Source organism: Calliphora vicina, chromosome 1 (assembly GCF_958450345.1).
Source record: "Calliphora vicina chromosome 1, idCalVici1.1, whole genome shotgun sequence".
Taxonomy (NCBI): Eukaryota; Metazoa; Arthropoda; class Insecta; order Diptera; family Calliphoridae; genus Calliphora; species Calliphora vicina.
In genome coordinates this window covers 56,485,432-56,502,280 of record NC_088780.1, presented here as the reverse complement: position 1 = coordinate 56,502,280, position 16,849 = coordinate 56,485,432, and the positions used below count along the sequence as shown (strand labels likewise).

The 16,849-nt window shown below is 27.6% G+C and overlaps 1 protein-coding gene across 1 annotated transcript; it reads left to right on the top strand.

Moving 5' to 3' along the window:
* The first annotated feature begins 665 nt into the window (after window positions 1–665).
* Jhbp3 (Juvenile hormone binding protein 3) lies at window positions 666–11,847 on the top strand. The gene is made up of 5 exons (XM_065498577.1): window positions 666–860; window positions 8,399–8,472; window positions 10,521–10,758; window positions 11,014–11,147; window positions 11,216–11,847. Exons 2-5 carry the CDS (start codon window positions 8,409–8,411, stop codon window positions 11,515–11,517), a joined length of 738 nt encoding a protein of 245 aa, XP_065354649.1. The 5' UTR covers window positions 666–860; window positions 8,399–8,408; the 3' UTR covers window positions 11,518–11,847.
* The last annotated feature ends 5,002 nt before the right edge of the window (window positions 11,848–16,849 follow it).

The window sequence follows — 16,849 nt, the reverse complement described above, 5'->3', positions numbered from 1 at the left end:
ATGACTACATAATTCAATGATTAAAACTTGCAACTACAGTTGCGTGTTGTCAACAAAATCGCAAAAAAAAAATGCATTAACGAAATAATATTAAAAAGAATTTTGAAAACAGAAAATAACAAACATTTTATAATATTTATAAAGAGAACAAATAAATCTTTCAAACCAAACATGTTGGTATGAATTTTTGGTGGTTTGTTTACTTTTAAACAATTTGGAATTTGCACACCGATTCTGAGTTCGAACGACCAGAATTTGTGCTAAACAACAACTTCTAACGAAAAACATTTAAAAAAAAATACATTTATTTCTTGTATAAAAAAATACTGTGACTAGTAGTTTATTTTATTACTTAAAACAAATGTTGGAAATTCTGTTAAGATGATTTTCTATAGAATCATTGGGTTCTGTTAAAAACAAAAATACTTACTTCGTTTTAAGTGTTGCTGATGTAGATGTTGCTGGCGATAAAGCTCAGTCAGTAACTACAACTGTTTGTTGCTGATGCTGCTGTTGCAGTCGCTGCTAATATTCTAAGTAGACATGTGTGTAATTGTGTGCAACAACGTCCGAACACTAACAGCCTGCATGACTGCGTTTGTTTGCAAACCGTATTTGAAATTCTATAAATTGGCATTGAATTGTTAGTTTTCGTTGCAGTTCGTTTGCGGTATTCTTTAGATTTATTTTGGATTTCAATGCGAGAGTTTTGGCTAAGCAAAATTTAGAAAATTTAATTAAAACAAAAAACTGTATTGAAATTACTCTTGAACTTTCGGCTTATATTAAATCCTTTTGTTATTTAAAAATTACATTAAGGATAATTAACTGATAATTTATCAAAAATTCTTATAACTAAAGTGAGTTAATTTATGAACAAATAATTTAATAATATTACAAAAATTTCTAAAAAACTATGAAAAAAAAACCTATTTATAAAATTGAAATTGTGGTAAATAAAATAAAAAACGGGATATCAGTGTTATAATTTTTAAAATTACATACAAAGTGCAAATCGAATAAAAATAATTGAAATGTTTGCCATTAATTCTACCACTAAATAATTATAGAAATCATATTAATAATTATTTTTCGTCAAATCGTGTCGTTAACTTTTGAAATTACATATCCAAAATTATAATTTGTTTAAAGTGTTTGTTTCTAATCAGTTTAAATACATACTTATATAACAGTCAAGGAAAAAATTACGTTCATTTTAATTATTTTCAATATTAAAGAAAGTGCAGATTTTGTAAAATTTCAATTTATATGATTGTATATAATTCCCAAAATATTTTATCTGAATTCATGTAAAATTTGGTAGTTGCCACCATTTATTTGCTATAATAACATAGTGATACAAAAGTGAAAGAAACAAATATTCAGGGATTCTCATATAGCAATTCCATAGCAAGTCCATAGAGCACGGAAATACTTATAGTTTACAACTTCAAACATTTGTTTGACATGACTTTTACCTTTTAAACAGGAAAGGATTTGTAAAAGTCGGTTGAAAAATGACAGATTTACGGCAGTTTAAAGTCCCCAACTAAAGCAAAATTGTGACAGTTATGTTTAAATAAAAAACAACACGCAAGCCTTTGTATGAAAAAACCGAAAAAGTCGAAAAACATGTTACTACAAAAGTGATCATTACTTATTATTTTTTTTCTTAATTTTTATTTACTGTTTTGGAATGCTACTTCATCAGTATATATTTTTTTTTAGTAAAATAACAAAAAAATATTTTACTGCCTCACGATCTTAGAACATAAAGTGTCTTATCCCCAAAATCTCCAATAAAAATATTACAAATTTATTAAACTAGCTTAACCCGGTACGCTTCACTACCCCTATCGAAGAAAATTAAAAAAATATGAACTAATTTTATAAAAAAAATTAATGAATATAATTAATATCGGAATTTTTTAGTGAGTTTTTAATTGTATACCATGCTTTTGCAAATTGAAAGTATAAAAAATATTCTGCGATTTTGAAAAACCTTGATACAGTGGGCAATTTTCAATCTAGCATATTTTTAATTAAATTACTTCCAATGGTAGGAAAGTAATTTATAAAATGTTAGAAGACTCTAGCTATAACAGTTCTTTGGATATTCGAAAATAACTGTTATTTTCAACTACGTAAAATGGTAACAAAATAACTCATGCAAAGTTTTGAAAATCTCACTATTATATATATTATATATAATATTCACTTTGTTTACTTTATATTCGAAAATAACGACATACTATGTAATTGAGATACCACTCAACTGCATTCCGATCTCACCCATTTTTAGCTAAACTTCATACAGTGTTAAGAAATACATCGGTAATAAGCTTAAAGACTTTCACAATTATTGTTCTCCAAATATTCTAAAATAACTAATCCAATTCGGCACATTTTCAGACAACTACCGTATTATAGTAACAAAATAAATCCAAATTTTTATGGATTTCTTTAATGCAATTAACCCGATATTTGATACCACACTCCCTCTTCCGATCTAACAAGTTAAAAGACTTTCACAATTATAGTTCTCCAGATATTCGTAAACAAGAATTTACTTTGTATGGGAGATGCTACGCCAACTTGTAATTTGCAAAAAAAAATAGCCTATTGTTACTTCCTGATTAGAGGAATGTAGAGTAAAATTTCATAAGGATCGGTGTACCTGTTTAGCCTTCTACAATGAACAAACTAATAAACAGACATAAATTCATTTATAAAAGGTGTATTAATAGAAAACTTTTAAGCCATGTACGCGCAAGACGCGGCGGCCAAATGCCCTAAATCACATTTAACATTAATGCCATAAAATTATCTAATGAATAAAGATATTAAAAACGTTTTTTTCTGTTTTATTTTAATTTAAAGTTGTTTACCTCTATAAAAACACCCTTTATATATGGGGGATTTCATGTCAAGTGAACCAACTTTTAAAATCGATGTCTTCCGATGGGGAATTTACAATGCGTCTCCTTAATTTTTGGTATAACAGGATACTGGCAACAACGTAATTTACACAGAGTTTAAAGACTCTCACTTAATATTCGAAAATAACTATACAACTGATATGGGAGATATCACTCCAATGTTCTGATCCCCATTTTGTATATCTTTATTATTACTTTATTTATTTTATTACTTTAATTATGTTTTATTATGATTCTCCAGATATTCACGTGAATAATGTAACGTACTAAGCTTAAAGACTTTCACAATTATTGTTCTCCAAATATTCGAAAATAACTTTTCCAATTTGGCACATTTTCAGCCAACTACGTAACGAAATAAATCCTTCAATGTTTTACGTATGTTTATAATACAGTTCACCCGATAAACTAAATTACGTAAAATTATAAAAAAAATTCAGAGAAAGTTTGAATAATCTCGCAAGTTTAGTTATCGATATTTTCAAAATTGACTATGAACTTTGTATGACTTACACCTTGTTCCGATCCAACCCAATTTGGTTAAACCTCATGCAGTGATAAGAAATTGAATCATGTAAAATTTTAAGACTCTAGTTCATGGCACATTGTGCCAGGTCACAGAACTAACTCTAAATCTGTTTTGAATATTATTGTACTGGTTTTGATAAAAATTATTTATATTTTTCACCTGGGTCAAAATTACCGTATTCATGATCAAATAAGATTTCGTATCGAGAAATAATTTAGATATCAAATGCCATTTAAATTCTATTTTATGACTAACCAGAAGAACTTGAATTAGTTTCGTGACCTGCCACAACAAGTCTAAAAGGTGACAGGTCCTTTTTATAAATACAATGTTAGAACTAGACCGGTTTGTCGGTTAACAGAAAATTTCATCTTTTTTCATTCAACCGATATTGAAAGGAATTATTTTAGAAGTTTCAACATCAAACATGCATATTTGGATATATAAAACATAAATTGCACAATGAAGTGCACTACGTATTAATTTGACAAATCAAGTAAAATTTATGGGAAGAAGAGAATGATTTACATACTTACATATGTATATTTGCATCAAATTCAATTTAACAATTCTCTTGTTATATTTTACCAAATCATTAAGATTAAGATTTAAATGAATCATTAATACAATTTCGTATGTTACACGAAATTTTTATCAGATTAATTTTCTATAGTTTCATCATGTGTAATTGATTTTTATTCTCTACTATTTAAAATTAAAATTTGTATCTAACTATAACCGATTCCAACACCAAAATACTAATCACCAGGGCTGAGATATTCTTGCAAAAATTACGGAACTCTCCTATTTAGAAAATTAAAATTTTTAAGGTTTTTTAAAAATGGTTCAGCTCACAAAAACCGATTAATAAATATTTTAGGAATCATCTGCAAACATTTCATGTTTTTTGTCGTGTTTTTAAAGCCAAAATTCCGGTTTTTGCTGTTTCAGAAATGTAACTGTATTTTTTCTAATTTAGAGAACGTCTAATTTATAATGCTCAATTTGTTTTGTATTGATACTTTTTGTTAAAAATAATGTAATGTAGTAATATATTAATAGACAAGTCGATTTTTTGTGACCCTTTTTATGCTCACAGTATACATTAAATTTGGGTAAAATATATACGATTTTAAAGGTATTTATTCCCTAGATGTACAACAGTCATTTTTGTTTGTGTAAAACCTTCTAAACTGTCACTAAAAAATTCACAAAAAAACACTTTTTTAAATATAAAATCGTCCCATTAATAAAACAATAGTGTATAATTTTTTTGTCATTTCGAAATAATTGAGTTTAAAATTTTTGTATTAGTAGACATCTAGAACAAAAGTAATATTTCAATTGACCTTTTGACCCACTTTGTGGAAATAGATCAGTTATGTAAATTCTTATTATGCGGTTTTTGCTGTTTCAGAAATGTAACTGTATTTTTTCTAATTTAGAGAACGTCTAATTTATAATGCTCAATTTGTTTTGTATTGATACTTTTTGTTAAAAATAATGTAATGTAGTAATATATTAATAGACAAGTCGATTTTTTGTGACCCTTTTTATGCTCACAGTATACATTAAATTTGGGTAAAATATATACGATTTTAAAGGTATTTATTCCCTAGATGTACAACAGTCATTTTTGTTTGTGTAAAACCTTCTAAACTGTCACTAAAAAATTCACAAAAAAACACTTTTTTAAATATAAAATCGTCCCATTAATAAAACAATAGTGTATAATTTTTTTGTCATTTCGAAATAATTGAGTTTAAAATTTTTGTATTAGTAGACATCTAGAACAAAAGTAATATTTCAATTGACCTTTTGACCCACTTTGTGGAAATAGATCAGTTATGTAAATTCTTATTATGCAATAAATAATAATGGTGTATATGCTTATAAACTATTGTTTTATTTAGGGGACGAAATAATCTTTTTACTCTTTAACAAATTCAAAAACTTTTGTAAACAAGTTTTTGGCATTTCAAAAGGTAAAACATGAATAGAGCAAAAAATAGTCAGCTCAGATTATTCTCAGATGTGCACAATACATATTTTATTGAAATCGGTTCAGTTTTTTAGGAGTTATGAGCATTCAAAGATGTTACTATAACATACATACGTAAAACACAAGGTTTTAACCAAAAATGGTAGGGAGAACTACATATAAATAATTGCAAGATTCTACAAATATTGTGCACATAGCTCACTTATCATTTTACATAGTCTGGCAGAAAATGTTTGGGATTGCATTAGTGGGCCTTTGTATGAAACAATTTATTATCAATGTACGGAGTTTAGCTAAAAGCGAATTTATTCTCTATCACTGTACGAAGTTTACTTGGGGGTTACACGATCAAGTTTTGCCTTTCAAGTTTTAATACACTCACACTTTTTTACTAATACACTCACACTTTTAAGAATTGAAACGAACTTGCATTCAATTTCTCATTCAAGTTGGTTTTCAATTTTTCTTTCAAGAAAACAGCTGATTACAGGTTTTTGCCCAATTTGTACTAAAATTGTTTTCAAGTTGCGTGCTGCCTACGTCACAGCTTTCAATTTTTATAAATTTTGACAAACAGTATATGTAAAAGACTATCAAGAAAAACTTGATCGTGTGGCTGCAGTGTTAGCAAAAAAAATAGCTATACCGGAATAATGGGTGTGGAACCGCCATTACAAAGATAATTGTAATTTCAAGAGTCTTTGAGCTATAAATATATATAATGTTATAGGATTAAGGAGTTTTGATTATCAGCTGATCAACTTTTATTTTGCGTTCGCATATTAAGTCTGAAATATTATGTTATACATTGTTTACAAAGATTATCGATATTCCTCGAAGACATGTTCGGAATTTGTAAGATCTTAACTGTTTTGCAGCATTTTGATTTAAAAAATTAGCATTTCATTATTATTCCCTACATTCATATAGGAAATAAATGTCAGTATTATTTTCTTTATTTCGTTGATCTCATGCATAAAGGCCCTAACTCGCATTTTTTCTAAATTTAGTTTTTTGTTAGTATCAGAGATAACGGCTTTACAAGAAATTGTATAAAAAAATTAAAAGTTGATAATACAGTTTATATTAAGGAGTGAGATCGAAAAATTCTTAACATACATATATGTTTATAAAAAAGAAACCACTAAACTTACAGCTTTAATTTTTTTTTTATTTGATTGAAATTATTATTACAATTTACAAAAAAAATTTTTATAGTTTTAATCACTAGTGATGAAATTTTGAACCTTTTTCGGAAACCCTTCCATTAACGTTTTTATAGTGCTTTCTGTCACTTTGCTCGAACATGTAGTCCATCTCCGTTTAAAATCTACCACACTTTTGGACACCTTTTTTGTACTCTTCAATTCTCTTTTAACAAGAGCCCAATATCTCTCCACTGGCCTTAGCTCCGGGCAGTTTGGAGGATTTGCCTCTCTTGGTACAAATACCACATTATTGTTCTTGTACCACTCAAGGGCTTGTTTGCCATAGTGACAGGATGCCAAGTCAGGCCAAAAATAAGTGGACACATTATGAAGTCTTATGAATGGAAGCAGCCTTTTTTGTAAACATTCCTTGATGTAAATTTCGGTATTTATAGAGCCCGTTGTAACAAATGAGTGGCTTCTTTTGCCGCAACTGCATATTGCTTGCCATACCAAGAACTTTCTGGGAAATTTTGTCTGCTTTTGGGTCCTAAACTTTTCTTCAACATTCCCTCGAGCATCAGCAACATAAAATTTTTGACCTGGAAGTTGCGAAAAATCTGCCAGAACATACGTTTCGTCATCCATTATGCAGCAAGAATATTTTTTTATAAAACTTGACTTCAATTTCCGTGCTCTGTTTTTGGCCTCTAAATTTTTAGTAGCGTTCCTGTCAGGAACTTTTTGAGCCTTGTATGTTTTTAAACCTGCATTAGCTTTAACTTTTCGTACCAAATAGTCCGAGCACTGAGCTAACCGGGCTGCTTTCCTACCGGATGTGTTGGGAGCTCTTTTGAAAATGCGTTCTATTTTTTTGGCTTTAGAAACATCATGTGGACCATTCCTTCTACCTGAACCAGGTTTTCTATCAACTGACAAGTTCTCCCGGTACTGTTTAATAACATTGGAAACAGTTTGACGGCAGACCTTTGTATGCTTGGCCAACTTTTTGTAAGACCAAGTTGGGTTTTGTTGAAAATATTTAATAATTTCAGTACGCACTTTTTTCTGGTCACTCATTTTAATCAGATTAACAAAAAAATTAATATAATTGACATTACACATAATAACTGACATGTTTTTCAAAGGTAACTTGATCAAAAAAAAATTCAAATAATACTTGGGTTAAAAAATGTAATGAAAAACGTGTGTTAAGAATTTTTCGATCTCACTCCTTATGTTTTTACCTTCTACTGTAAATTTCAAATTATTTGAGTTAAGGCCTTTCTACATTAGACCAACGACTTGCAACTATGTACAATATGTCATAATATAATTTCCAGTACATTTAGAATAGAGAAATTATAACTAAATATTCAAAATAGTATTCCATGTAAATACAAAGATGTAGACGATTAATTTCAGTCGGAGAAATCTCAATAAAAAAAAACACAATCACTTGAATACGTAATATTTACAATTCGAAAAAACTAAATAGACGAGATATTTATTGAATCCATTGAAAATGATTAAAACGTGAACAGAATTTCACACGATTATCACGTTTGCAACAGTAGTAATTAATTGTCTTGGCATTAATTATATTTATAGTAAAATTAATTTTGCAATTAAACAAACTCAACACTTTATGTGTTAAACAAATACGATTAATACGACTGACTGAGAAAACTGAAAGTAAACAATTAAATTTTAAGTTTAATAAATAAATTATTGAGATTTTATTAATAAATTAATTAAATAATTTATCTTCTATTTGCAGCTTAGTCAATATGAAAGTCTTTGTAGCAGCTTTAACGATTTTACTAGTTGCTGGAACCCAGGCTGTGCAATTGCGTAAGTGAAGAATCAGGGTTCTCAATATACAGTGGTGGCTAGCTATTTAGGGACAAATATGTGCATTTTTTAAGTGCGATAGTGCCAAATTAATATTTGCAGCTCAGTACTCAGTGGTTTAGTACACCTTTATTGTATGTAGTATCAATTCCCATTTCGCTCATGTTACAATTTGGCATGTTGTTTTTTTCTTTTGTTATTTGTTGTTGTTATTTTGTAATGTTGTCACAGGAAACATTTTATTGGCAAACAACAAATTTTGTATTGGCAATTGTTTCGCACGTACAAATCTTTAATTGTCATTTGTCAAAATAACCACTCAATAATCCGACTGGTCGAAAAGGAAATCATTCGAATGTGTATGATTTATACATGGAAACACGAAAAAGTTTTCATTCGAATCGAATTCCTCAATAATTCTCCCACGAATAGAATCAACTGATTTATTTCACTACAAACAACTCACAAAAAGATCTGTTTATTTAACAGCATACTGAGCAAATGAGCTCAAAGTGCGAAGTAGTTCATTTAAGTGAGCTGAACTGAAAAGAGCGATTATTTCACTGAGTTAATAAACCCAATTCTTAAAGTTTGATTGTGTACAAAATGTTCCAAAACATATATACGCCGAGCTTTTTTTTGCTGTGTCAAATGGGGTCAATAATTTTTTACCCTTCATCTTCGTGAGAAACGTAGTATGTATATATAAGTTTGTCATTCCGTTTGTACTTTCCACAATATAATTTTCCGACCCTATAAAGTATATATATTCTGGATCCTGTCCGTCGCCTGTCTGTCTGTTGAAATCAACTCCCAAATAACTTACATACACGACTCATGTATTAATATCTCCGGACTAAATGTTGATTGAAATCAGCATTGCACTATCACTCACTAAAATTGCAAACAATTTAGTTTGCACTATTTTTTATCAGCTTTAGTGATAATGCATATTTCTTAACTAGCACTAAAAAAATTAGTGATAGTGATAATTTTTTAACTATCACTAAACGAAGATTTACTGCAAAAATCTGCACTACAATTAATTAGTGCAAAATTTTAACCTGCAATCAAAAAAAGGCTGCATTAAATATACTATCACTAAATTTTCAAAAATGAGTAGTCATGAAATTGTTGAATCCAAATTCGAAAAATAAAAATTTTAAATATTTTTTGTTATTTTTAATGAAATATTAGTCTTAAGTTTTAAATTAGTGTACAGAAATAAACTTAAACCATTTTGAACTTAAAAATTTAGTGCACAATTTGAAGTTGCACTCAAATTAGTGCATACAAAAAAGTTGCAATAAACTGATGATTGCATTTTTTTAAATCAACTAATTTAATTTTGAGTGCAAAATTTTTTAACTCACTATCACTAATGTTTAGTGAGGCTGCTAATTTTCAACTCAGCACTAAATATGAACAAAATGATTGCACTAATTTTGCACTATCACTAAGTATTAGTGCAAACTGCAAAATTAGTGCACTACCCCCATCTATGCCGAATATGGTGGGGTTGTTATGCACTAATCTTATTTCAAATTCAGAATTCGTATAGCTTCAATGCTCCTAATGAGTTCTTAATTAGTTATTTGAAGAGTTATACTTTGACAAATATCTGTGATATGTCACGGAGTATATCAATTTATAAACTGTTAACTCTAGAAACGTTCTCTTCCCCCGAGGAACCAATATGAATAGAATTCGAACCTTGCATAGAATGAAATTCAAAATTGCGACCAGTAGTTTTATTACAATGTTTACACGGGCAGACGGATGGATGGATATCATTAAATCGACTGAGAAAGTGATTCTGAGTTTAAAGGTCAAATAATAATACACTCCCAACTATGGTGGCTTTGGGTATACAAATTCTGCATTCAAATATTATACTTTAGGTTTCCTTCTCCCTACATATAAAGTAACCCCACTGAGTTCACTCCTTATGCAAATTGTTTGTAATAATTTCACGTTAAATATTTACCTGTTTTTCACGACAAAAGAATACAACTAACATATTTCAATTTAACATTTCTTTACAACAGCTGATTACATTAAAGTTTGCTCGCGCAATGATCCCAAAATTAATGAATGTGTCAAGAATACTGTGCACAATATGCGACCCTACCTCAAGGACGGTATTAAGGAATTAAATGTACCAGCAATGGAACCTCTATACATAGGTGATCTCAACATTTTGGAAGGTGGCAGTTCGGGTATCAATGTCAAGGCTATAGATTTAAATATCTTTGGAGCTTCGAATTTTGAAATTAAGAAACTCAAGTAAGTATTGAAAGTTTTATTAATAAGATAGCCACAATTTTTGTAATAAATATATAATTACATGTTCTTTGTTTTTAAAATTTAAGAATTAAAATCTAGAACCCTTATTTGGTAAATCACTACATCTCACATTGAGAAATTGAAATATTTTTATAGCGAAATTACCCCCTTTGATTAATTGACATTATTTTAGTTTTATGTAAAAAAAAAACTTTAACACAATTATTTACTGATTAATATTATTCTGTTTTTAAGAGCTTCCCAAAATGGCATGCGTTTCGATTTTGAACTCAACTTACCTCGTCTTCAGGGAGAAGGTCAATATGATATAAATGGCCAAATTTTAGCTCTACCTTTGAAAGGCAATGGTCCATTTACCGGCAATTTCAGTGAGTTAAATACCTCCCTGACAAAACTCCGCTCTTGTTCTATACTAATTTCCATTTTCTCTTTGCAGCGAATTTTTATGCCTTCGTTAAAATAATTTTCGACACCAAAAACGTCAATGGCGAAGAATATTTAACCATATCCGATTTAAATGTGAAAATTCGCACCGGCAAAGGCCGCATACGTTTGGAAAATCTTTTCAATGGCGATAAAACTTTGGGTGACGTTGTCAACGATACAATCAATCAAAATTTCGAAGTTTTCACCAACGAATTGATAGCGCCCATTGAACGTGCCTTGGAAAAGAAATTTATTGCTATAGCTCGTAAAATTTTGGAAAACTTTACCCATAATGAACTGTTCCCAGTTTAAGATGATGCTAACCAAAAGTTTGTTTGTCTAAAAGTGTTGTAGTCTCAAACGAATATGTATTGTAAATGTTTCAGCTAAAACAAACTATCAGTTTTATGTGGACTCATAAAAATGATGGTTTGTTTTATTTGAGCAGAGAGTAAGTAACTTAAAATATTTGGTTTTAAATTTCAAAATTTATTTTAATTTTAAAATTGTGATTATAGCTTTATTAAATTGTTTATGTATGTATAAATTATAACTATGTATTTGTAAAATAATAATGTATATAATTAATAATTTTTTTATAAATGTGTGTATATTGTAAATAAATGTGTAAATGAAAATGAATTTTGCTAAAAATTTTATCATTTGAATCATAATTTGTTTTTTAGAATTAAAAAAATCAAGTGGTCATGGTAGCACTGTAAAAAATTTAGTACGATATATCGACTCGATCGAATAGATTATCTGGCTAAACCATGTCGAATAAGTATAGGCCTCAGGACTTAAAATTGTGACTAGTAACGACTTTAATATTGAATGGGAATTTAGAGAGGTGGAACACAGGTAATTCGCTTTTTTAAAAATATAGGTCGCACTTTTGGACCGAATGGACTCGAATTTTTTTTTGTTAGTTAGACAACTAAATTACCAATAACATATAAAAGACTTCAGAGCAATATCGATTACGAATCCAAATATAACCTATTTTCAATTTAAAAATTCAAAAAATAGTATATGTTTGCTGTTTTTTGGACAAAAATGTGACTTAACTCTTTTTTTATTAAAAAACTACTTTCTGTAAGAAAATATAAAAATTTTATGTTTGTCTATAAGTTTCTTTACGGAGAACATTTTGGTATAAAAAACATGTCCTATTTTTCGAACATGTCGGCCCTACGCATTTTGGAAATTGACCTATTTTTTATCAAAATTTCAACTTTGGGCCACTAAAATCCAAAAGCTGGGATCAGATAACAGAAAGCAGTTTTAGAAACCCTCATGTGTTCCCTATTTATCCCTAAAGTATTTTCCCAGCCCCGAAGGAAATGTGGACCCTATAGGCAAAATTGTAAAAAATACCATTTTTGGGATTTTCGGTCCAATTTTTAGGAATTGCGGGATTCCCTTTGACCTTTTGACAAGTTTTTTTACACCTTGTTATTTAGAATGAGAAACTTAAAAAACGCTGAAAATTTCATTGAGTTTCGCTAATAAATAAAGATTTTATTACATATTCATTGATTTTCTAAAACTAAAAATTTTAATAGGATTGCAAATATTAGGAACAATTTGATCCACATTTATTCCGAGCTATATTGTTTTGTTTAGATAAGTTAATTTTTGGTCATACAAAAATTTTCCAGTCAATATCTCAATTAGATTCAAAAATATGTCACTTTAAAAATATTGCACTTTTTCATACCAAAATATTTGTATAAATTTTCTTAATGTGACTGAGTCAGAACCAATGATTTGTGTTGAATAAAATATTAACAAAATTTATAAAAAAATTTTAGCAACTTTAAACTTTAAAGTTGCTTAAAGTATATTCAAATTGATCAAATATTAGGCGAAAAAAACGTAACCAATATTTGCAGCAAATGTTTATTTTATCTCAAATGACTTTTATAAGATCAAACAATATAATAAGGATCTAAGCTTATTTATTTATTTTAATATTTGTTCAATGGAAAGAGAAATTTCGTCAAATATTTCAACATTGTGAACGCACATTTAAATGTAATGCAATTCTTCCCTATTTGAATTATTGTACGTACCTTACTACTACTATAAAAACTTGATGTGAATATAAAAACTGCAAAAAATAAAGCATAACTTATGGCGCCATAAAAAAAATTAAAATTTTCCTTCATTTTTGAATCGAATAAAAGTCCATCAAATACTAAATAATTCGTATATTTTGAATTAATAAGTTTTTATTTAATAATTATCAGCGTGATTTTGTTTGTTTGTTCGTTTGTTTAGCATAATTTCAACATATTTTACATTTAATTAGTATTTAAAATTTCTGCTAAATGTATATAAAGTTTCATAACGCATAAAATAACTAAAAATAAAATGATTTTCTTTTATATTCTATTATGTTTTAAAACAAATACATAATTTACATACATATTTGTTTAAAATCTGAAAGAAAATATTTATTTTATTAGAAGATACATACTTATATTTGATCTTCTTTGAAATAACAATAGATAAAAATATACTTTTTACAATGATTTTTTAAGTATTTCGTTTTAACAAATATTTTTCAATATTTATGTATGTTTAAAGAAAATAACTGAAAATAGTTACTACAAAAGAGAAGCATATCTTAAATAATCTTACTTTTTTTATATAAAAAACATTAATTCTATGTGTACCAATATCTGAATAAAAAGTTTTATACAAGAAATAAAATTTAATCAGAATCTCACCTAGTTTTTTTTTATTAATTAAACTCAAAATCGAAATTAATTTCAATTCGGAAATATTATATTTCTTTAATTAATAAAATTATAGTTAAAAAGTAAACAATTTTGAATATTTTAGGTTCATTCTATAATGAAATATTTTTTATCAAAGGTATATAAAAGAAAATGTTCATAAAAAATTTAATTTGTTAATAAGGAAATTTTTAATGTAGAAACTAATTATTATGCATTTTTTCAGATTTTACTTAGACATTCCTCTTACACATTTTAATAAAATTATATACATTATTGATTTTTTTCCGATACAACTATGAGTGTGACAAGTCCGCTCAAATACCACTATTAAAAAACGTTGGACCAACATTGAACAACCATTTCCTATTGAAATGAGTTCTAATTGTAAATTATAAAAAAATAATAATATAAGTCCAACAAATATTTAAATCGAAATGAAATAAAGTCAATATTTTATAAAACCAAATGTGTTCTTATATAATAAAATGGAGTAGAGTAACTTCGAGTATTGTGGACTATGCGTCTGTAAGTTTAACTGAGGAACCCAGCAAAAAAAATTAAGTTGTGTAAGAAAATATCCCTTTTTCATGATTTCTTTAGTACTTATTTATTTAGATTCTTTTTAAAAACCTTCCTAAATTCAAATAAAGTTGTGATAATTGAATGCATTATTCAACTCTATTATAGGAATTGCAATATTTCACTATAATTTGGTATTCTTTTATGATTTAAAAGGGACTAGCATTTTATGCAATATTACCATTAAATTTGTATACATATTTAATATTGAAATTAGTTATATTGTGTCCATATTAATATACATACATATTTCTTTATAAAAGGAGTAAAAATAAATCCGTATTCAAATTAATATTGTGCACCAATGAAAATACGTATTAGAATCGTCGAACTTTCAAGGATCGTAATCTATCAGTCCTGTCACAGAATTCCATTCCGATCGAAAGTGGAATTATTTCCATATTTTGATTCTTCAGAAAAAGTAAAACGAAAATTCCTTTCGGAATGAAACCACTTTCAGTTTTCAAAGTGGAATTGATATTTGATTGTAATTATTTGGTTTTCAAAAATTTTTAATCAATTTCTGTACCAAAACCTTAAAATTTGTTTTAAAAAACGCTGTCAAATTAATATCTGAAATACAGAAATATGAAATGATTTTTGGAATTAATAAATTATATATGCAGGCCTGTCACACATTTTATTCGGAATGGTTTCAATTCCGTATTTTTTATTCCGATCGATTTCGTTTTACGTTCTTCAGATTCCGTGTAATTTATTAATTCCAAAAATATTTAATAATTCTGTATTTCTGATAAAGTAAAGTTTTTGGTGCAGAAACTGATTAAAAATGTTAGAAAACAAATAATTACAAAAACATTACTGTTTCCACTTTGAAAACTGAAAGTGGTTTCATTTCGAAAGAAATTTTCGTTTTACTTTTTCTGATGAAGAAGCAAAAAACGGAATTAATTCCACTTTCGATCGGAATGGTATTCTGATAAAACCAAAATTTTGTGATTTTTAGAAGAAAAAAAAAAAAATTTTTAAATTTTATTGATTTTAAAAAGCAACACAGTCGCGTAAAAACGTAAGGAAATTCGGACTTACATTTTATCACAATATCTGCTCTAACTACTTTACATACAACATATACAATGATCTGTTCCGTTCGGTTAAGGATGCATTACATTGCGGTCGGCTAATCCAATCTTTATAGCGATGAAATGTGACGTATATGGTACGGATAAATACAACGGTCGGTTAACTTTGCCTTCAGTGACTGTAATATTCCTTCTAACTAACAGTTAAGAAGCAGATACTTTTTGTTTAACGTGTTTACTCTGGTTCAAGACTCAGAATATGTTTTTAGGCTGAAACAATCCAATCATATCCAGCCCAAAACCGAAACGATGTATCTATGAGTCAATTAAAACTTTCTTTTATTATTTTTTTTCATATTTTCGAGTTTCAAATCGGCTCCTTGAATATACACAACATTATAATAAATCTAAATGTTTTAATAAATTAACAAAAGAAAAACTGGTTAGAAATAGTTTTTTTTACAACAAAAGAGATGTGTGTGCATTTTATTAAGAAAATTAAGCAAAATTACACATAAATATTAAATAAAAAATCTATAAACAGAGAAAATTATAAATAAAAATATTTAATACAAGCAGACATTGAAAAATTAAATAAAATTCTTTTAGGGGCGTAATAAATTAATGAAATTTGTAATAAACTTAAAATAAGCCTAAGAGAACATAAAACTATTCGGTATTTAAAAGACTTTTTAAGTAAGTTTTACTATTAGAAGTTGCATTGGGTTTCGTTCACAATAAATTGCAACTAATAATATGATAGTAAAAGTATTAGTTTGAAACAATAAAATAAAAAATGAAATAATATCACGGCATATATAAAAAATGCACTTTATAAAAGCACCACTAGAGAAAAATAATAAAAAAAAACACAATAAATTATACTCGTATAAATACCATAAAAACAAGCAAAAAATAAATAATTAAAAAGATAGAATACGATTTAGCAAAATTCGATTTTTAAATTATTGAAAAAAGGAAGAAATACATAGAGTTTTTATATTCTTTTGGAAAATTGAACTAAATTGTTGTAAGAAATACATTTTTATAAAATATGAAGCTGTAAATAGCAAAAAATAAATACATACATATATAATTATCATTATTATTTTAATTATACTTTATATTCTTACAAAAAATTTACCTAAAATATTAGTGACTTTTTTCGTTCGATTTTGAAAATATTTTTCTTAAATGATTTCTTAATAAAATTACATTACGAGGGGAAAAACTTAAATTTCCATAATTTTTTTCTTTTTCCTTAGCTTTAAATTA